This window comes from Pezoporus flaviventris, unplaced genomic scaffold (genome assembly GCF_033815535.1).
Source record: "Pezoporus flaviventris isolate CSIRO_AGI_PZ_B2104156 unplaced genomic scaffold, CSIRO_AGI_Pfla_v1 ptg000069l, whole genome shotgun sequence".
NCBI classification, from domain to species: Eukaryota; Metazoa; Chordata; class Aves; order Psittaciformes; family Psittacidae; genus Pezoporus; species Pezoporus flaviventris.
Genome location: NW_026892617.1, coordinates 2,442,505 through 2,461,313, shown reverse-complemented (window position 1 = coordinate 2,461,313; position 18,809 = coordinate 2,442,505). Strand labels below are relative to the sequence as shown.

General features: G+C 42.0%; 1 protein-coding gene across 4 annotated transcripts in view; it reads right to left on the bottom strand.

Annotated features, from left to right (window-relative positions):
* MAGI3 (membrane associated guanylate kinase, WW and PDZ domain containing 3) overlaps positions 1–18,809 on the bottom strand; it is a 74,172-nt gene that overhangs the window by 12,179 nt on the left and 43,184 nt on the right. For 3 of the 4 annotated variants that reach the window (XM_061471968.1, XM_061471965.1, XM_061471967.1), the window contains exons 4-15: positions 17,966–18,175; positions 16,465–16,639; positions 15,520–15,599; positions 13,356–13,413; positions 12,264–12,358; positions 11,455–11,643; positions 8,884–9,492; positions 8,011–8,042; positions 6,211–6,364; positions 5,540–5,631; positions 3,209–3,401; positions 1,851–2,036 (exon numbers count right to left, since the gene is read on the bottom strand). In XM_061471968.1, the coding sequence (XP_061327952.1) occupies positions 1,851–2,036; positions 3,209–3,401; positions 5,540–5,631; positions 6,211–6,364; positions 8,011–8,042; positions 8,884–9,492; positions 11,455–11,643; positions 12,264–12,358; positions 13,356–13,413; positions 15,520–15,599; positions 16,465–16,639; positions 17,966–18,175 (2,073 nt within the window). The remainder of the gene's footprint in view (positions 1–1,850; positions 2,037–3,208; positions 3,402–5,539; positions 5,632–6,210; positions 6,365–8,010; positions 8,043–8,883; positions 9,493–11,454; positions 11,644–12,263; positions 12,359–13,355; positions 13,414–15,519; positions 15,600–16,464; positions 16,640–17,965; positions 18,176–18,809) is intronic. The other variant, XM_061471966.1, reaches the window with a different exon arrangement.

The following is an 18,809-nucleotide window of genomic DNA, read 5'->3' as shown; positions in this document are numbered from 1 at the left end:
AGCAAATCTGAAACACTTTCACATCATCATCAGGCACCCAAGACTGAAAAGCCATCAAGGATTGTTTTAATGAGCTAGCACATGCAGAAGTTGCTGTGAAAGAACAGACGTTGATGCCTTCTAGCATTTACCATGAGTTTAAATGTTATTTAATCTTCCCTTAATAGACTGGGTTTTTAACTATTATATAAAGCTAAGAGCCAACTGTGAAAAGTAAAGCACTGCAGGGCTGCAGACTCAACTGCTGATTACTTGTTTTAAAATAATCCTGGCTTTAGAAGAACACAATAGCTCCATATTAAACTGTGCCACAGGAAAGTTCTGCACAGCACAGCCTGTGGCTGCACCAGCATCTCTTTTTTTTCCTGTGCGTTAGAAATAGCCTGGACCACAGGGCTTAGGTCTCCAGCACTGGAATTGGTTTTAGTTGTCTCCTACTTTCACTTCTAATATCAAATAAACAGGGATTTGCAGCAGATCCTCAGAGAGAGGATGCACCGTGCCTGGACCACTGCTGCTTCACCATCCCATCATGCTGAGTGCTTCCAGAGTGGCTGGTTTTAACATTCTTGAAAAGGTACTGACTGAGCCAAGACTGTATCACATGTTAAATATATATCACATGAATTCAGCACAGTGTTATTTATTCTGTGCTCCTGCTGGTTTTTTATTGTGCAGTAAAATGAAGTGGAAAAACAGAAGTGTCTGAAGCTCAGTAAGAGACACGCTGTCAAGCCATCATTATGTCTGTCTGGAACCAGATGAGTTCAGAAGGGTGATTTACACTACAGAACTAAAGGAACTGAGTAAGGATTTCAGGAGTTATCTGTACCTTAATGGCAGTGAATTGAGTTCATTTGTGGCTGAACACGGAGCTGGCTTGTATTTTGAGGGCTGCCACAGATAAGCAAGCCTCGGACTAGATGACCTTTGAAGGTCCCTTCCAACCCTAACTAGTCTATAAACTATTTTGTGATGGCCAACAGGAATGAATCTCAGAAAGATGATCCTACTCACCACCTCTTGTAAAAAATATTCAACAGCCTCTTCCTGGCACTGGAGATAAGTAGCAGTCATCAGCACAAGGAGTACTTGATTACACTGAGCAGACCTGCTCCTGTGCAGGGGGTCACAGATCTTTCTAGTCATTGAGTTGGTCTCCATGGCTTCCTTCAAGCAGCTTCTCTCATTCACTTCTGCTCACAGTATTTCTTTTTCTTTCTGCTTTTAACCTTGGTTATTTTGTTGTTCATCTTTACAGCTATGCCTGAAGCCATGTCCATATGTCAGAACTGTAATGCCAGAGCATGCTCTTGTTTCATTTTGATTATCTTTCTAGACAAGCACCCTACCTGTCTGACAATAACAACTTCATTGCTTTCTTCCAAGTATTGCAGCCTCTACCTTCTCAGATCTCCCAAAATGAGAAATTCTACCCGATTAGGTAACATAAAGCCAAGGTTGAAACTACACTTCCATTAAAACACGTACGAATTAATGCAGTGTGGGAATCATCCTGCTGAGGACTGCCCTGAGGACTGTGGCAAGTTCACATTCCTGTGTATGGGCTGGTTGCATGTGACAGACTTTCCCCCTGCTCTCCACTTATGTCACTGTTGGGTGAAGAAGAGCATGAACATGAAGCAAGACAGACCAAGCCTCAGCTATCTGGGCTGTGAAACAGTGTGAGTGGAAAATGACTGTGTCTTTGCAGAGTGCTGGGTAGGTAACACCAACACATCAAAGAAGGAGAAATCCATAAAGAAGCTGCATCCCATCTTACCTGCTGCCAGCAGGAGCTTTGGTACAAGCATCAGGCAGTGACACCACCACCAGAACACTGCACTTACCACCAGGAGGAGGTTTGTTCTTTGAGGTGAGGATGACGAAGCCAAATCCTTCATTCTCCTTCCGCTGCAGACGGACATCGTAGACCTCTGGGGACTGCAAGCTTGCAAACTCCACCCGATTCAGGCGGGGAGAGCCGTTCTGTGTGAAGACGGGCTGCGACTCCTCCTCCTCTGCTTGCTTTTCCCCTTTCAGGTAACAGGCAAACAAATAAGGAAAAACCAATCCTGCTGGTTTACAAAGCAGCTACAGCAAAACTACGTCTCGGTATCAGTGCCAGTGTAAGGAAACACTGCCTGCCTGGGAAAGTTAAGAGGTGAGTTTATGAACAATGCAATTTGGATCAGACCGAAATCAGATGCAGGATAAAGCATTCAAAGGCCCAGTTATGCAAGGAAAGCCTGCTGCACACTGGTTGCACACAGGTGAACAGACCTGGCTCTGTGTACACAGACTTTGTTAGAGTGACCTGATGCCTTTTTATTGTAAAAAAAAACCCCATTGTGGCTTTTCTGCATGCTACAAGATCTACGGCAGAGATTCAGCTGCAAACCACAACTATTGCTATCTTAAGTGAGGAGCAACAGTTTACTTGGAACAATGGAAATAAGTTCGTAAAAGGCAGCCTGAAGACTGAAGTCAGGCCTTCGTTTAGGAAACCTACAAACTTTTGGTCTTGAAGTATTCATCTACCATAAGGTATCTTAAAAGACATTGAGAATTCTCTTCAAAATACTTTTTCCTTTTACTTGTATATACTCAGAATGAATGGTTGAGTAATGCAATGGAGACGCAATACTGGCTGGTAGTCAGAACAGGGGACTGTTACCAGTTCTCCTGAAGCCCATCCCAGATCTGTCATTCACTTAATCAGCATCATCGAATCACAGACAATGCTCCTCTGTGCACTGCTGACCTGGACACTGACCTAAAACTGCAGAATGACAAGATGCTACCCTGAGTCACCTCTGGTTTGAATGCACTTACTCTTGCTACACACAGGTGCCAAGAGATTTGAGAATACTGCTTGTACAGAAAAGAGATCGTGTCACTACTCAATTTGCACGGGGCTAGTGGCTGTTCTAATTAACATCTGCAAAAACGTTTGAAGCCATCATAATTTTCAATGCCCTACCTGTGTGAGCAGTGCAAACCAGCAAGCACCAAAGCATCAGCTTACTGAATTCTGCTTTTCTCCACTTACTAAGAATTACAGCTGACCCTCCTGAATCTCAGGTTGCTCATCTCTAGTGCAGTAACTGACAAGTTTCAGAGCAGCTGTAGATGACTTGATTACAAGTGCTCCTTTAGCCAGACGTGTGTCCCCTGCAGTACCCTCTCTGGACAGACAGACACATACCACCAAAGAAGATCTTCCTCCGGACTGTGAGCAGCACCTGCCCATTCCGTGCAGCACTGGTCATTAAGTCCAAAACTTGTTTGTGTGACTTCCCTTTCACAGGGATTCCATCGATGCACATCAGCTCATCCGCAGCTCGAAGCCTGCCGTCTTTCTCTGCTGCTCCCAATGGGATTATGGCTCCAATATAAATCTGTCAGCAGAGCAGAGTCAGGGGGTTTGAGCAGCAAAACATGAACTCATCAGAACATGTAATGGAATCCAGGTGAATCCTGACAGATGAGGGCTTTTGGGAACGTAACTTTAAAGATTATTTAATTGTCCAATTGTAGCAGAAATACAGCCAGCGAGTGTACTTTGCACCAGCTGACTCTGGATGCAATTTGGGGGCTCAAAGCACTGAGTAAATACTTAGTTTTGAGGGATTTTTAATCCTTATTTCCATGAATTCTGGAACAAACACCATCTCTTGAGCATAATGGTCAACTTTTGACTTAAGCATAGACTGTACTTTTTACATATATATGATTTCCCAGACACTGAAACAAAAGCCTCTGTCATTCACTCTACTTATTCAAGTATCTTCTTAAGCAAGACTAGGTCAGAGTGATTGGGAAAGAAGTAAAAGCTTTTGAAAGAATTCAGATTTATTTCTGAAAAGCTGCTCAGACAGTTCCATGCTTGGAGCTTTTTCAGCACACAGCTTTTAGTGATTAGATAATGGGATTCAAACAGCTGCACTCCCCTTATCAACTTTGACTACTCCCACCTCATAAAGTGCTACTAAATATAACAGATAAATTGAGCACACACTATTCATATGCTGGAATTACATTCAGGTTAAATGAAAGATTGAGATTAATTATGGCCAGTACTTGTTGGGGGTTAAACAACGGTGGGCAGACCATCTGCACAGCGTTCATGACATTAGCTTTACACTTACCAACAGTTATTGGCTGTCATGGAAACAAAACACCACAAATGCTATAAAGTGCAACTGAAGGAAAATTCTTTGGTTTTGCTCTTCCTTTTCTTTAAATGCATATTAGGAAAAAATAAATAATAATAAAATAGGCCAGTACTGGGTCAGAGCTGTGAATGGAAAAAAACATATTCCTTAACTGTAATCAGAAAACAGTCTATGAGTGTCTGTTCCAAAAGCTTTTCCTATTAACTTGACAGCCGAAGGAATGGCTCCTGACATATGGTACAAGTCTCAGCACCTCTTCCCAGCAAAAAATTATTGTCTTTTTGGAAATAAAGGGAAGTCTCCTAAAGAACAGACTACCCAGGGGTTTCTGCACTGGCATTTGCCCATATGCCTCCAACTCCACCATTCCTTGGCAATTACCTCTCAAGCAGAGAGTCTTGCAAGCCCAGCTCTGCAGGCTGAGGCCTGGAAAAAAAGACTACATCGACGACTTAAAAACATACCTGAACTCTAGACACTGACCTGGTTACAGCAAACTAGGCCCTAGCTAGTATTCTTCCTCCTGTGCAAACATCAGAGTTATGTTTTGATGCCAGTTACAATGCAATACAATGCCCACATCCATTTGCAGAAGGAAGCCAGTCTCAGTAGGTTCTGCTTCAAGGCTTTCATGAAAATCTTAAGTACCACATTTTGTATTTTATGAGATGAGAGGGAAAAATACAAGGCAAATAAAAGCCTGAGAGAGTGCACTGGAAAGGCTGTGCTTATTTCCTTGAGATGAATTCACCAGAAACCCAATGGCTGACAGAACAAAATGCGTTTTGTTCTCCTGGCAGGAGAGGTGGGGGAAAAGGGGTGCAACACAACCCCAATTCCTGCCTTGTTTCACTGGGCTGCATTCAAAAGAATGGCCTGATGGAGTTTCGCAGGGTAACCAGCTGCTTCCTTCCACTCATCTGCTCCCTGGGATGTGCTGATGTGCACAGCACACGGAGCATTTCCAGGGCACTTTTTGTGCCAAGACCACCACTGGGATCAGGTGGAAAGGGACAAAGGCTGGGTGTCAGCACTGACCTTTTCAGGGCTCCTGAGACACAGCAACAGCTACAGAAACACCATCAGTATTATCAACACGACAGAGACAACTGCTGCCAAAACCAGACTCAGATAGTGAAAGGGCATGGGAGCCTTGCAGATTAAAGTCAGCCATGAAGAGGGGGGAAAAGAAAGGTAATCTGAATCTATTCTTGCTCTTTAAAAGGCAGTCACTGAATTGATCAATTTTGCCATCACTGAACTGTTTAGAGTAAGAGGGAAATGAGGATGACAGAGTAGGAGTCATTCTAACAGTAATATTGTAAGACAACATGTAGGCAACTGTAAACAGTTTCACTCACAGGCTGATCTGGTCCATCCCCTCCAAGCACCCGGAAACCAAAGCCTGACTCTTGTTTTCGTAGGAAAACATCCAAATCTCTTGTGTTTGGAGCTAAGAAAAAGAACCATTTCAAAACATGTTAGGAGCTATCTTTGATTAGTGAAAGATAATGCTCTGGTGCTGCATTCTGACTCTCCTTATCAACAGAACACAGTAATCAAACACAATAAATAATTTGAACAGCCAAATCTGATGTTCTCTTTCCAAAATGGAAACATTTACTTTTAAGAAAAGGCTGAAAAGGGAAAGGCCAGATTCACAAAATGCCAAGAGAAATCACAGCTGCATTCAGACAGCGGGCCAGGAGAAAAGGCAGTCAGTAGTAAACTTCAAGCTACCTTCTGTAAACTCTGTAATGGCCAGGTCTGCTTCAGTTTACTTCAGATCTAGATCATCCTTGAGACCATTAACTGTTTTATTGTAAATATGGTGGAAACACATTGTATCTTTTTCTAAAAAAGTGCTCCAGAGTTTTCTGATGTCTGTATGAATTATGCACTTTTTGAAATGTTTTATTTACAGGACACGATCAAACTCAGTAAGAAAGTCACGACAGTTTTACCACACAGATAACAATGAAAAAAATCCTTTAAAATCGAGCATTTCCAAGTTGGAAGTTGATATACTCACGTTTGTCCTCATATATAGTCTTAGACTTCAGGTAGACTTCTGAAGGGTCCAATTTAGGAGAGCCTGGTCGTACAGCAGAGGGTGGAAAGGGCATTGGCTGTGGGATGGGATCGCTGACAGCTTCCAAGCTCCCTGAACTGTCCTGCTTGTCCTTCTGAAACAGACCCCACCAAATCTGTATTACATCAAAAGCTAACAGTGTACTTCTGCACAAAGACAATAAACAGCACACACAAGTGAAACACAGAGCAAAATAAGGGAATAATATTATAACTCCATGTAGCTCTTCCAAAGTGTGTGTCTGACCAGACTACTGAGGTCTTCCTCATCAGGCCACAGATTTCTACTGAGGACTGGGCTTACAGAGGGTGTTTGAAGTGACTGTTGCTCAGGGATGAGTAAAGCTCCTGGTAGTTACTGCCTGGCAGGGTGAAGCAGGCGTACAGGACCAGTCACATCTGGAGAAGAGAGGATTCCTTGGCAGGCACCTGCTGGGCTCTGGAGCACAAACCACCACCATGGGCACGAGCTGTTCCATGGGCACTGCCTTCTGCCAAACCCCCTCCAAAGAAGAGCACCTGAGCTGTGCTCAATATCAGGTTGTTTGCTACAGGTGTCCCCAACAGCATTATAAGGCTGAACAGGAGGAGCATACTTGGTTCATTCACACTTGGCATGAGGAATTAGAAACTGAGTAGTTCATAGCTGCAACACACCTATGAGGACTTCACAAAGAAAGGACACCAAGGATCCTCATAGTCTCTCACCTTAATTTCCAATCAATTATACACTAAGGTAACTCTAAATACTTATCGTGGGCTGAAACCCAACCTGGAAGACTGGAACATGGCAGTCTGCATGTGTCTGTGCACATTACACAAAAGCACAGGCAGAACAGACTTAGATATGCCCTTTTACAAGGAGTAGAATAAAACTCCCCCACAAGCCATTTAACAGTTTGTCAGTTCTTGTAGGTTTATAAGCACAAGAACTTGCCCTTTTTAACTGAATTATTCTGCCATGCCGCTTAATGCCACTGAACATTAAGTGCTCTGTGGGAAGTTGCTACTGCACGTGTGCTAGAACACCAGTCTCCAAATCCAAGGTATTTTTAGCTTGCCTGCACAGAGCCATACACTGACAGACCTGCATCCTCAAACTACAGCAATTTATGCACTGATTTATTCAATGCAGGCAGCTGTATGCTTGCAAGGAACAGAAACTGAAGCTAAACTGAGGGCAGTCTGTTTCAAGCACACTAAACTTGTGTGCTTACTTTATCCCACTGCTGGGATATGACTTCAATATTCAACCAGCATGACAAAGACAGAAAAAGAAGCTCCATCTGCATCCTGGTAGTGGGGCTTTCCTAAAATGCAATACTTTTTTCTGTACAAGAAACATTTTTAAAGAAACAGCTCTGTTCACCAACTAGCCCACCTTGTAAAAGAAGCACTCGTGACAAAAACATCCATTACTATCAGCATTATCAAATCAGAGGGTATTTTATTAAGCCCAAGGATTCTTTACTGAGCTAATATACATCACAGATACCCCAACTGGATGATCTTAAGGTCCTTTCCAAGCCTAACTATTCTATGATTCTATCATAGAAGCTATTTGCTGCATTCTTGATTTTTCAGTAGTCCAAGACACATCCACCATTTCCATTAAACAACTCAAAAAACCCCAAAAGAATCTCTTGTGTTAAGCAGACCATATTTATGAGTCTGTTTTGCAACCAAACCCCCCTGAATATTCTCCATCAGCAACCAGTTTAAACATGTCACCAATACTCACCCCTTTGGCAGTTTTAGTAGGCGAGGGTGGACCTGAAGAAAACACAATGTAGAAAGCATTTTCTGTATTAGATCACCCAAAGTTTACACAGCAATATAGCAATATAATCAGCTCTTCCTAGGTTGAAAATAGTGACTAATTCACTCTTCTTTGGGGGCTGGAACTAGACAATCTTAAGGTCCTTTCCAACCTTAACCATTCTATGACATTATGATTTTAAATAGCAAACTGAACGTTCAAGTCAACTGAAAACATCACAGAAGTCTCAAATTAGAATTAGAATCTGTTGTACAGAAATTGCTGTACAACAATGAAAAATACCCATTTCTCTTTTTGCTACACACTGGTCAACCAAATCACACATCACTTCATTGGATATGGAGACTTTGTGAATTTGTCTGGAGGAATTTCACTTGCTACCAAAGAAATCTAATTATTTCCTTAGCAGATTCAGAAAGAGTAGCGTTCATACAGCAAAAAAGAACTGGAGATCCTGGTAAAGTCTGTGACTGCAGTGATATACTCTCAGAGCTACAATAAAAGCTTAAATGAATATTGAGCAGCCACAATTCAAGTTCCTCCTGGCAAACACACACTATCTACTAGTCAGCTTTAGTGGAGAAAACACATTCTGGTCTGTGACTGACTGAATGAAGAGGTATAAATATATGAAAGCACAAATAAGTATTTTTCTGGCATTTCCAGTGATCAACTCCACCACACTGCTGATGCCTCCTCCTGTCTCCTGTGATCACCTCTCTATTACAGCTACTGAATACACTTGGAGAGCAGTTGATACTGGACATGATTTAGGTATTGCATTAAACAGGGACTTTCAAAAAGCATATGACAGCTGTAAAGGCACGTATGTACCTCCTCTTAAGATAAGCAGTGGCACCTCTGCTCCTACTGGAAACTGCTTCAGTACCTCCACCACCTGCAGATGTGTCAAACTCTGTACATTCTGATGGCAAATCTCCTTGATTACATCCCCTTTCTGAAGGCCTTGGCACCACTGGCTGTCTAAAATCATCTTCACCTTCTGTCCCGTAGGACTGTCTGCAATGGCAAACCCAAAGCCTTTAGGACCTTTGACTAGAGGAATAGTGACCAGCTCTGGCTGAGAGCTTCCTGAAGACGCAAGAGAGATCCTCTGCTCAGTTGTATCCATGGAAGGGCCATTCAGACGACCATTGACCAACATAGGGCCCAGTTTTCCATTCTGGTCCAACACAACTGTTCCTGCTATTAGATCTTGGCCGGTCAGAGAAACATCTCCTTTGCTCGCAGGCGGTCCATTGATAATAGGTGTAGCTGTCACTATATCTACCACAGGGTCTTCGTTGTCGTCAGGAAGAGGATAACCACGACACAAAGTCATGTTCACATACTGATTGACAGGAACTAGCTGAAACATCTGGACAACATCTGCATGGGTATGGCCAAGGACACAACTTCCATTTATGTCTACAATGACATCACCTGTTACAAAAGAAAGTACAATGGTGTCAAAACCAGAGACGAAACCATCCACATCTGGGCTCAGAACCAACGCCTCACTGGAGGAAATCAAAACTAGCAACGAGCGGTGGCTGGGCTATTACCCCTTGGCTATCTGTTGTGAAGAAGCATAAAGGATTTCCTCTTTGCATTTATTCTATTTCATCTCAGAACACAGTGTGCTAAATATATAAAGTTTAATCTGCAGCAGATTTAAAAAATGATACTGTCCAGCCACAGGAGATGAAGCAGTGCACGCACACTCCTGCAAGCAGATGTCTTCTACTTTAATTCGCATTGTACAGCATCCTAAACTCAACCCAGAATCAATCGGATTTTCTAGTGGAGGAGGGTCCTATGTTTATTTTAGGACTAGCTAAACTGAAGCTAGGATTGTGCCCACACACATTCTGTATTCTTACACTGCTGCCACACATGGCTAAGCATGTATTTCCAAAATGAAGTGGAAGTAGCCTTCAGATTCCAAAGCCTTGTTTCATCGTTTTGCACCATTCTGATCAAGAAACTTTGCATGTGCAATACAACATTCCCAGTAAACAAAGCATCTTATCACTTAAACGCCTGGGCATCAGTAAAACAGTAACTCTACTATCACATGAACACAACAGGAATGGATAAACATCTTTTCACTCAAACGCGTGTGTGTTCCACAGCACAATGCCTGAGGATTGTCCTAGGTTTTAGAGAAGGAAATGAAGCACATACAAACACGTTCAAACAACAGATCAGCAATGAAACAGAAATTGTTTCATTTCATAAATAGTATTACATCATCAAAAGCATGAACTCTTCTTACTCAACGTATCTGAGTACTAAGAGAGTTTAAGTGACATGTAAAGAATCACATGGCCTTTTCCAATACACTGTATGTTCCAATAAGCTTAAAGGTTAGTTTAAACATATAGTAACCATGAAAAAGTGTGCACTCTTCATGGATTGCATGCCTCTTGTTTCCTCACTTGTCCAGTTCATAGAGCATTTCTTGCTCATTCCTGCTGCAGGTTTCTTTGCAGACTGAATATTTGGTGTGATGTTTTTGGGCAGCGACAAGGCAAAACACAGGCCAGGATTCAAACACACTATTTTTACTTTACATATAGAGGGAATAAAAAAAACATTTGAAACAACCATGAAACCAGAAGTCTTAGCTAAAACAGAACTACTGTCATCTTCAGAGGTGTATGAAGCTCTGGGGCCCCAAATGTAAGAAGGACATGGGGCTGTTGGAGCGAGTCCAGAGGAGGCCACAGAGATGCTGCGAGGGCTGGAGCAGCTCTGCTCTGGAGCCAGGCTGAGAGAGCTGGGCTGGGGCAGCCTGGAGAAGAGAAGGCTCCTGAAGGGGAGACCTGAGAGCAGCTCCAGTGCCTGAAGGGGCTGCAGGAAACCTGGAGAGGGGCTTGGGACAAGGGCCTGTAGGGACAGGCCAAGGGGAATGGCTTTAACCTACCAGAGGGGAGACTGAGATGAGCTCTTAGGCAGAAGCTCTTCCCTGTGAGGGTGCTGAGGTGCTGGCACAGGGTGCTCAGAGAAGCTGTGGCTGCCCCATCCCTGGCAGTGTTCAAGGCCAGGTTGGACACAGGGGCTTGGAGCAAGCTGCTCTAGTGGAAGGTGACCCTGCCGGTGGAAGGTGTCCCTGCCCATGGCAGGGGGCCAGAACTGGATAAGCCTTAAGATTCCTTCCAACTCAAACCAGTCTGGGGTTCTAGAAATCTATGTCCTCAAAGGAGATTTATATCTAGACCATGGCCTCTTTTCCTTTTCACACTCTGCTCTGCACAGATTTTTCACAAACCTGAAAACTGTTTCATTTACTGAGGTGTTCCTATTCAGCCAGTGGACGGGGTCACCCAGCTCCTGTGCCTCAGCAGCTTCCTTCTTTAAAAGCACCACAAGAAAAGGAAATTTAGAGAAACAATACTTGACCTGGTGCAATTCTCCCATCTTGTGCAGCAGGTCCATCTTTTAACACATTCTTCACCTGAAGAAACTCATCAGGTCTGTCCCCTCCAATGATTGTGAAGCCAAAACCCATTGTACTTTTCTTCAGTGATGTCCGTATCAGTGCTCCTGTAAGCTGGGATGGATCTCTAGTGAACACAGACTTCTCTGCTCCTTTTGAATTAGGGAATAAAGAGACATGAAGGTTAGAATCCAGGGTTAGTTTTGGGAAATTGGTTGGTTGGTTTTTCAGGGGTCATAAAGGTTAATGACTTTTGGTTAACACTGGTTAACCTGTGCAGCACTGCTCTGGAGTTAAAACAATCAAGAACCATTATACCCATGTCACCGCTGACTTGGTGAATGAAGAAGACTTTTCAAGATCACTGTACAGATTACAACGGAGCTGGAACTAAAGTTGCCACCTCTAATTCCCAGTTTAAGACTCTAACTACACTAACCCTTGAATATCAAGACTAAAGTATATTAAAAGCATAAATATCCAAGGTGTGGTTTTATCTGTATCTTCCAGCTGACTTTTCTCACCCTCCATGTATTCAAAAGCTGCTTATGACAACCAGTTTCAGAGCAATCAGAATTATTTTAAAGCAGCCGTAGGGTCTCAGTTCCATTTTAACATTAAAAAGTAATTCTAAAACCCCTAGAGATTTGGGAGGGCAACACCACAATGGGCAGCAAAAAGACAAGACTAATGCCTTCATGAATTCTAGAACTGGTTACTTATATTTGCAGATAAAGATGTTGGTAAGAAAGAACACAATATTCACTGATACCTGATTTTGAAGGGCCAGCATCAGTCTGTCCTAGCTGTTTTTTCCTTTTGGCTTCCAATACTGGGTTTTCAAACTGAGTTTTCTGGTTAATATGACTGTAAACACACCAAAGGCAGATCAGGATTTCAGCAGAACGCATTCTGCCTATTTCACAGAAAAGACAACCACAAAAGATACATCTACAGATACAATTTGTTATTATCTCAGCTTAATGCTCTGGAGGAATGAACAATAAATCATATCATAATCAACACTGAAAGCATTACGGTTCTTTCAACAGCCTGATTTACTTTAAGAGCCAATACAATTTTACTCCCTGTAAACACCAGGTAGAGCATACTTCATTCCTCTCTGTAAATATTCAGAAGGTTGTAATAGCTTAGAACTGAGAAAACCTGCTTTTTCTCTTGACCCTACGTGTTGCTTCCATCCACCTGTGACATTTACAAGCTCAGACATCACCTTTTTCTACTAGATACTTGAATAATAGAGCAGAGTGGGGAAAAAAACCCCAACCACCAAACAGCTGGGTTTGAGTAGAATTTAAGCACCCGTGTTGGCTCTGCAAAGTCAAAACCTGTTAGCTTGTTTTTCTCTGAAGCTAACATTTTCAACTCCACTTATTCTTTCTCCATGGTTGAAGAGAGATTTCATTTACTCTGACCTGAAGGAGATTCCAAAGAGCTCTTGCAGCAGTTTAGTAGTAATTTATTTGGCTCTTTGGAAGCAGCAATGACAGAGAAGTTATTTTTGCTCTTTTACAGTTACCAGGTGTCATTCTTAAATCAAGTGCCCTGAGTTTTGTAAAAGCTCAGAAAAATTACATCAGCTCATACCCACTAATTAATTACTTTGGCTGCTACTTGGTTTCCTTCCCAAATGAAATACACTCTGGTAAGTCAATAAGGTCATACCACAGATATTCCCATAGCCCAGTGCTTTGGAAGTGTGCACTGTGTGTTCACTGCCCCTAGGACTGTTTCCACTGGATATGTTTCATACTTCTATTGCATTACAACCTATATATATTGCATATCAAGTGCTTCATTATTTTTGATTTATAACTATGCTAAATTACTAATTAGCACTTACTCAACATAATATGTTCCGTATTGAGGGTCTTCTATTTTTTCCCATCCATAAGGAAGCTCTGTAATCAGAAACACCAAATTCTCCATTACAATGGAAAACTATCTGCAAATATCAAGAGTTCTTATGAAGGAACAAGAGGACAGATTACAGACTCATGAAAAATACAAGGAAAATACAGGTCCTTTTTTTCTTCCCTTTATTTGTGTAAGGCTGGTCCTTCTGATGAAAGGATATCAGCCTGTTCCAGGGAATCTGAAACCCTATAACTCTCACTTTGTTCCACTGGATGAGGAGACTTGTATTCAACAAAATCACACCACTTTAAACATATAATAAACTTAAAGACAAGATACAAACTAACCTATTTAGAGAGGAAGAACCTATAAAGGGGAAGAAAAATACATTATTTGAAATTAATCTAATTATAAATTATGAATGTGATTTGATAGTCGTTGACTTTTTAAGCTATACAATATGAATACGGTCGCATTGCTTCTGCCCCAAAAAAACCACAGAAGAGAACTATAAATGCCTTGCTGTATCACATCCCAAGCTTGTAAAACCATGTACCTCCATCCTCCTGTATTTTCAGTTTAAAACCACTCGCAGAAGCAATGCCATGTTTATTTCTTCTCTCGATAACATCAGGATATTTCACTGTATTCTGACAGAGTTTCAGTTTTCAGTCAACTCAAGAAACTGTCACTCAGAACTGTAAGAGCCACAGGTGATAATTCAGAAGAAAGCCCTCACCACTATAGGCTATTTCATCCTGATGCTTACAGTTTAGTAAGAAACCCCAAAAGCAGCTACCACGTGTTAAGGTCTGGCTGCATCAAATTCAGCACAGACTGCCCAGCTTGCCAAGATGACAAAATGCAGTTCAGTGCTGCTGCAGCCTGGCTGCTCCTGCAGCCACAGCAAGCTACCTAGGCTTACACTGCCTTGGACTTCCCTAAAGTAGGGGTCTAAAATAAAAAATTACCTGTTTGACATATAAATTTACGTGTGAAGAGCTCCTTTTTTATGGGGAACTCAGAGCCTGGTAAGATGGTGCCCAGCAGCAGATCATTACTGACTGAAGGTGGTAAGCAGTTAAAACAGAGGTCCAATTATTTTATCTTTACTAGTTATCTTGACCATGGAAATTTAGCTGTTAGAATAATGGGTACACTCAGGTAGCTAGACATTTTAAGGATAAAACTGCTATGTAATCTTGTTTGAGGCTGCCCTAAGTTTGATGGTAACAGGAATTTTCATAGCATACGACAGCATGTTACCAATTATTAATACCAGCATCACTCCACAGGGTTTGACAAAAGACACAGTGGGTCTATTCATTTAGATGTTGTTCATTTGGATATCCTGCATGTCTCTGTTTAAAGTGCTCTTTTTGTCCTGTGGTGAGCTGCACATATGTTTAATAAGCAGCAGTATGTGTCCATTGCTCCAGCTGGCTTCATTATGAATACGTGGTTGTTAGGCTGTGCAATTTAGGAAGACAACAGGCTATTCTGAGTCTGCCTCAGCTTTTGTAACATGTCAGGCATTTACCAAAGACAGAACTATTTAGTGCTCTTTTCTGGCTGACTAAATTGCATTACTATGCAGGACATGGTTGCAGGAATTGTCTGTAGGCCAATCATGAACCTGACCTGTAAGTCTTGAAGCAAGAGTGCAAAGGGGTGGAGTCAGACTGCTCCCTCTACTTATGCATTCAAATATAGTATCATGTCACATGCAGTAAGTATCATTAGAATAGGTATTATGCTGTATCTTCTTTACTATTCCTATATTCTAATACTTATGGACCTTTTCCTCCATCTGCACAACAATTTCCACTGAGATGTCACTATTCTATGCAGCTTTCTTCTCAGTAATGACAACTACTGGAATAAAACATCTCATTACCTTCTCAGGAATGCAGATGAGCCCATGATTCAGTCTGATTCTATTATTCCAGGGAAAATACACTATGGACTTCCCCAGTCTTATATAAACTTCTATTGCTGCCAAACTAGAGACACTCAGCACTACACTGCCTGCTCCAGAGCCACGTGTAGCAGGAAGAAGCTTCTACCACAGCAGTAATGGACTGTATCCACCTGTGATAAACTCAGACCTTTATCAGTCACAGGGGACAAATAAGTTCTGAACATCTCACCTCCATCTTCACAATCTTCAGGAGCTTTGGCCTTCTTACAGAGCCGCGGATCAAGCCAAGTGGTTGTCTTGGTGTTATGACTGTGGAGCAGAACATGGGCCATTAAAGGAAGAGAACTCCCTCGACTGAAGAAACTTTGCTTTACTTTAGCTTTTAAATATTTACTACCATTGGTGAACTGTAGCCTTTAATATAACCTTTATTTTTGCCACAGTCACATCATAAATGGCTAAAACGAAAAGGCAACAATGACGCTGAGAGGTACCAGCACACTAGAAACTCTTCATGTGTGTTTCAGATGTGAAATGCTAGAGGTACAAACACTCTCCCCTGTCCCCAAGAGCTCATGTGGAAATAGCAGCTGTTTCTACCTGAAAGGAAAAAGTAGTTTTAGCCTCTTCTTATGCTTAACTCTCAGCAAGGTTTCTGCTTCATTTTTGCCTTCGAATTCATAAATGAGGCTCTTTCACATGTGCATATATAAGCTACTTTTCTATCCTGGGCTTTAATCTGTGCTATTTGTAATTTTAAGCATGTATTCCCAGCCAATGAACAAAAGCAGCAAAGATAGAATAAACAAGCTCTCAGATTTCAGAGCAATTCGACATAGCAAAGGTTTACATGATGTTCTACACCTCACTTAGAAATACTGACCCAGCTTTGTATTTTGTGAGATAGAAAATTCATGACAAACTGACTTTGCATGTGCAACCATACAGGTTTCCTGCACGACAGCAATTGTACCAAGTGTGCAACAGAGATGACTATCAGTAAGGAACCTAAGAGTAAGGATATAATAAATTTCATAGAGAAACAGAAGCATAAGAGCAGAAACAGAGAGGTGTAAGAGCAGCAGGCAGCTTCCTAGACTTCAGCCCTGCAGCCCATCATCACTTCTCTCCTTCAAAAGGCACAGCAACCTCTCTGTGGTGCTGGTCTACTCACTCAATGAAGTAGATCATGCCAGTGTCAGTGTAGGCCATCTCCCAATTCTTGGGCAGGGGTTCCAGGGTTTCATCCCTCGACAAGTAATTTCTGAAGTCCATGGAGCTGCTTGTCTGGTTGTAGCTGGGAACAGGTTTCATCCAGTCAGGAGAATCCGAATGTTTTTCTTTGTTTTCTGCAGTTGTTCAGGGAAAGTGTTACTGTTTGTCACATGCTTATGTTGTTTCTCACAAAGAACCACCCTCTTAATCTGGCTACGAGTGGATGTCAAACCCGGCCCTGTATGTGATGTGCATTCTTCCACTTTTTTTTTTTCAGCTATGAACTTTGAAATGCTGACACAAGAACACTGAACTCTGCTCTTCCCCTGCCAAACAGAATTAACCTTGTATTATGTGGCTGAACCTACCCTGAAAAAAAACAACACTGGCAGAAATCCAGGCTGGCTACGCTTTGCTGCCGTTCCTGCATAGAGAACAGGGACTGTAATACCAGAAAAGAACACCACCCCGCACCTCCCCAATCCTACTAATATTTCTCCAAGCACCAGAATGAAATGCAGAGAAGACCCAAACTGCCAATAAAACAAACACCACCCTCCTACAAGCCGCAGCAAGAAAAAGCTCCCCAAAATCCCTGCAGAAAGCTTTGAACGCAAGCCTCCACCCTTCAGTCCCAAGTTTATGCTCAGTCTCCTCCATCACACAGTGATGTCCATGACCTTCACCTAACCACCAGCCTGGCCACTGGGCCACTCTGTGCTGTGGTGTTGTCAGCCCTGAAGCTAGCAAGATTAGCTCAGGTCTGGTCAATATAAAAGTCTGTCTTAAAGCCTTACACACGAGATCATCTAACAAATGCAATGTGATGGTTTCTCTGCACCATCAGCTCTTCGCCCTTAAGGTGAGTAACCATGACAGCAAAAGGAAACAGGAACCCTGCCCATCTTTGAAAGGTCCGACTGGATGCTGGTCCAGTCTCAACATACTCTGCTTTATTCCTCTCCACAAACTCTCCTTTAGGCAGTTTCAGGTTGTGTGATGGTTCCCTTAACCAAAATAATCTGACAATTTTACAGTATGAGCTGGTATTGCTCCTTAAACCAATCGCTTCACTGAAATCTCCTGCAAGCAAAGTCAGTAATCTCCTCAAAATTAAACTGTAACATTTACAGGGTATGAATTATGCTCTGCAAAGATTCCATTATTTGAAGAGCAGATAAATTTTTCCTTCCTCCTCATGTAACTGGCTGATACCCAGCACTACATGTTCTCTACTGAGCAGTGCATTTTATGATGCAATTGCACATCTGGCTGGGAGAACAGCTGTTTCTTTTTAAAAGATAATTCCAAAAATCGAGTAAAACCACCAGTTTGAGTAGAAAAGCACCTTCAAATTTAAAAAAACTAAAGAAGGGGTTCAAGCAAGCATGAATGTTATTTGTATACTTCTTATCCAGTCATACAAATACTTCAGGGAATTTCTCCCCTTGTCAACCAACCTATCCCTCCGCTGCCATTAACTGCTTCCTTTTCCTCTTCTTCCTCCTCTTCAGGAAGAGAACTGTCCATCCTCTGCATTTTGCTGACAGACGTGGTTCTTTTCCTCTGTGATTCCGTATCAAAATCATTGTCAAAAAGAACTTGATCCACTGGATCAGGCTGAAAAGGGCTGGGCTCTGCTGGAGGCTTTGGAGTACCATAAAAATTACCTGACAATGAGACAGAAATCAAGGTCACTAAAGCACTGACACTGGCTGAAAGTACTGGCAGTGGCAGTGAAGGTTTTATTGCCCATGTAATGTGGTTTTGGTGAAAGACCTGAACAATAACTTCTTAAAGAAGACATCAGCGCTATCAAAAACCAGTGTACCATCAAAACCTATTTATTCCTACATTGTCTTTGTGCCAGTGATGCTACCGGACATTAGAAAACAATAGATGTAATTCAGAATTTCTATTCTGCCACATGTTGTCAAAGAAAAAGATGGATGTGTGACTTTGCCTGGAATCCACTAATGCACCCTAAAGAGGCCTGGGGAGCAGTCGGAGAGAAGCAAAACAGTGAAAATCAATAGTTCTTACTCTGCAAAGTGATTAACTGATTAACAGAGTAATATGCAGCAACACAGTAAAGCCAAAACGAAAATCGATTTTGTGCAGCAACATAAAGTATCTACTTACGTAAAACTAGTTATGAATAATTGATTTTACAACTACAGCCCTGCAATTTTCTACTGACAATACACTTCCTAAACAAAGCTGGGAATGCATCTTCATCTAAAAGCGATTTGTGCTTCAGAAAAGTAAAGTTTTACTTCAGTATTTTAATCTAAACCACAAAGT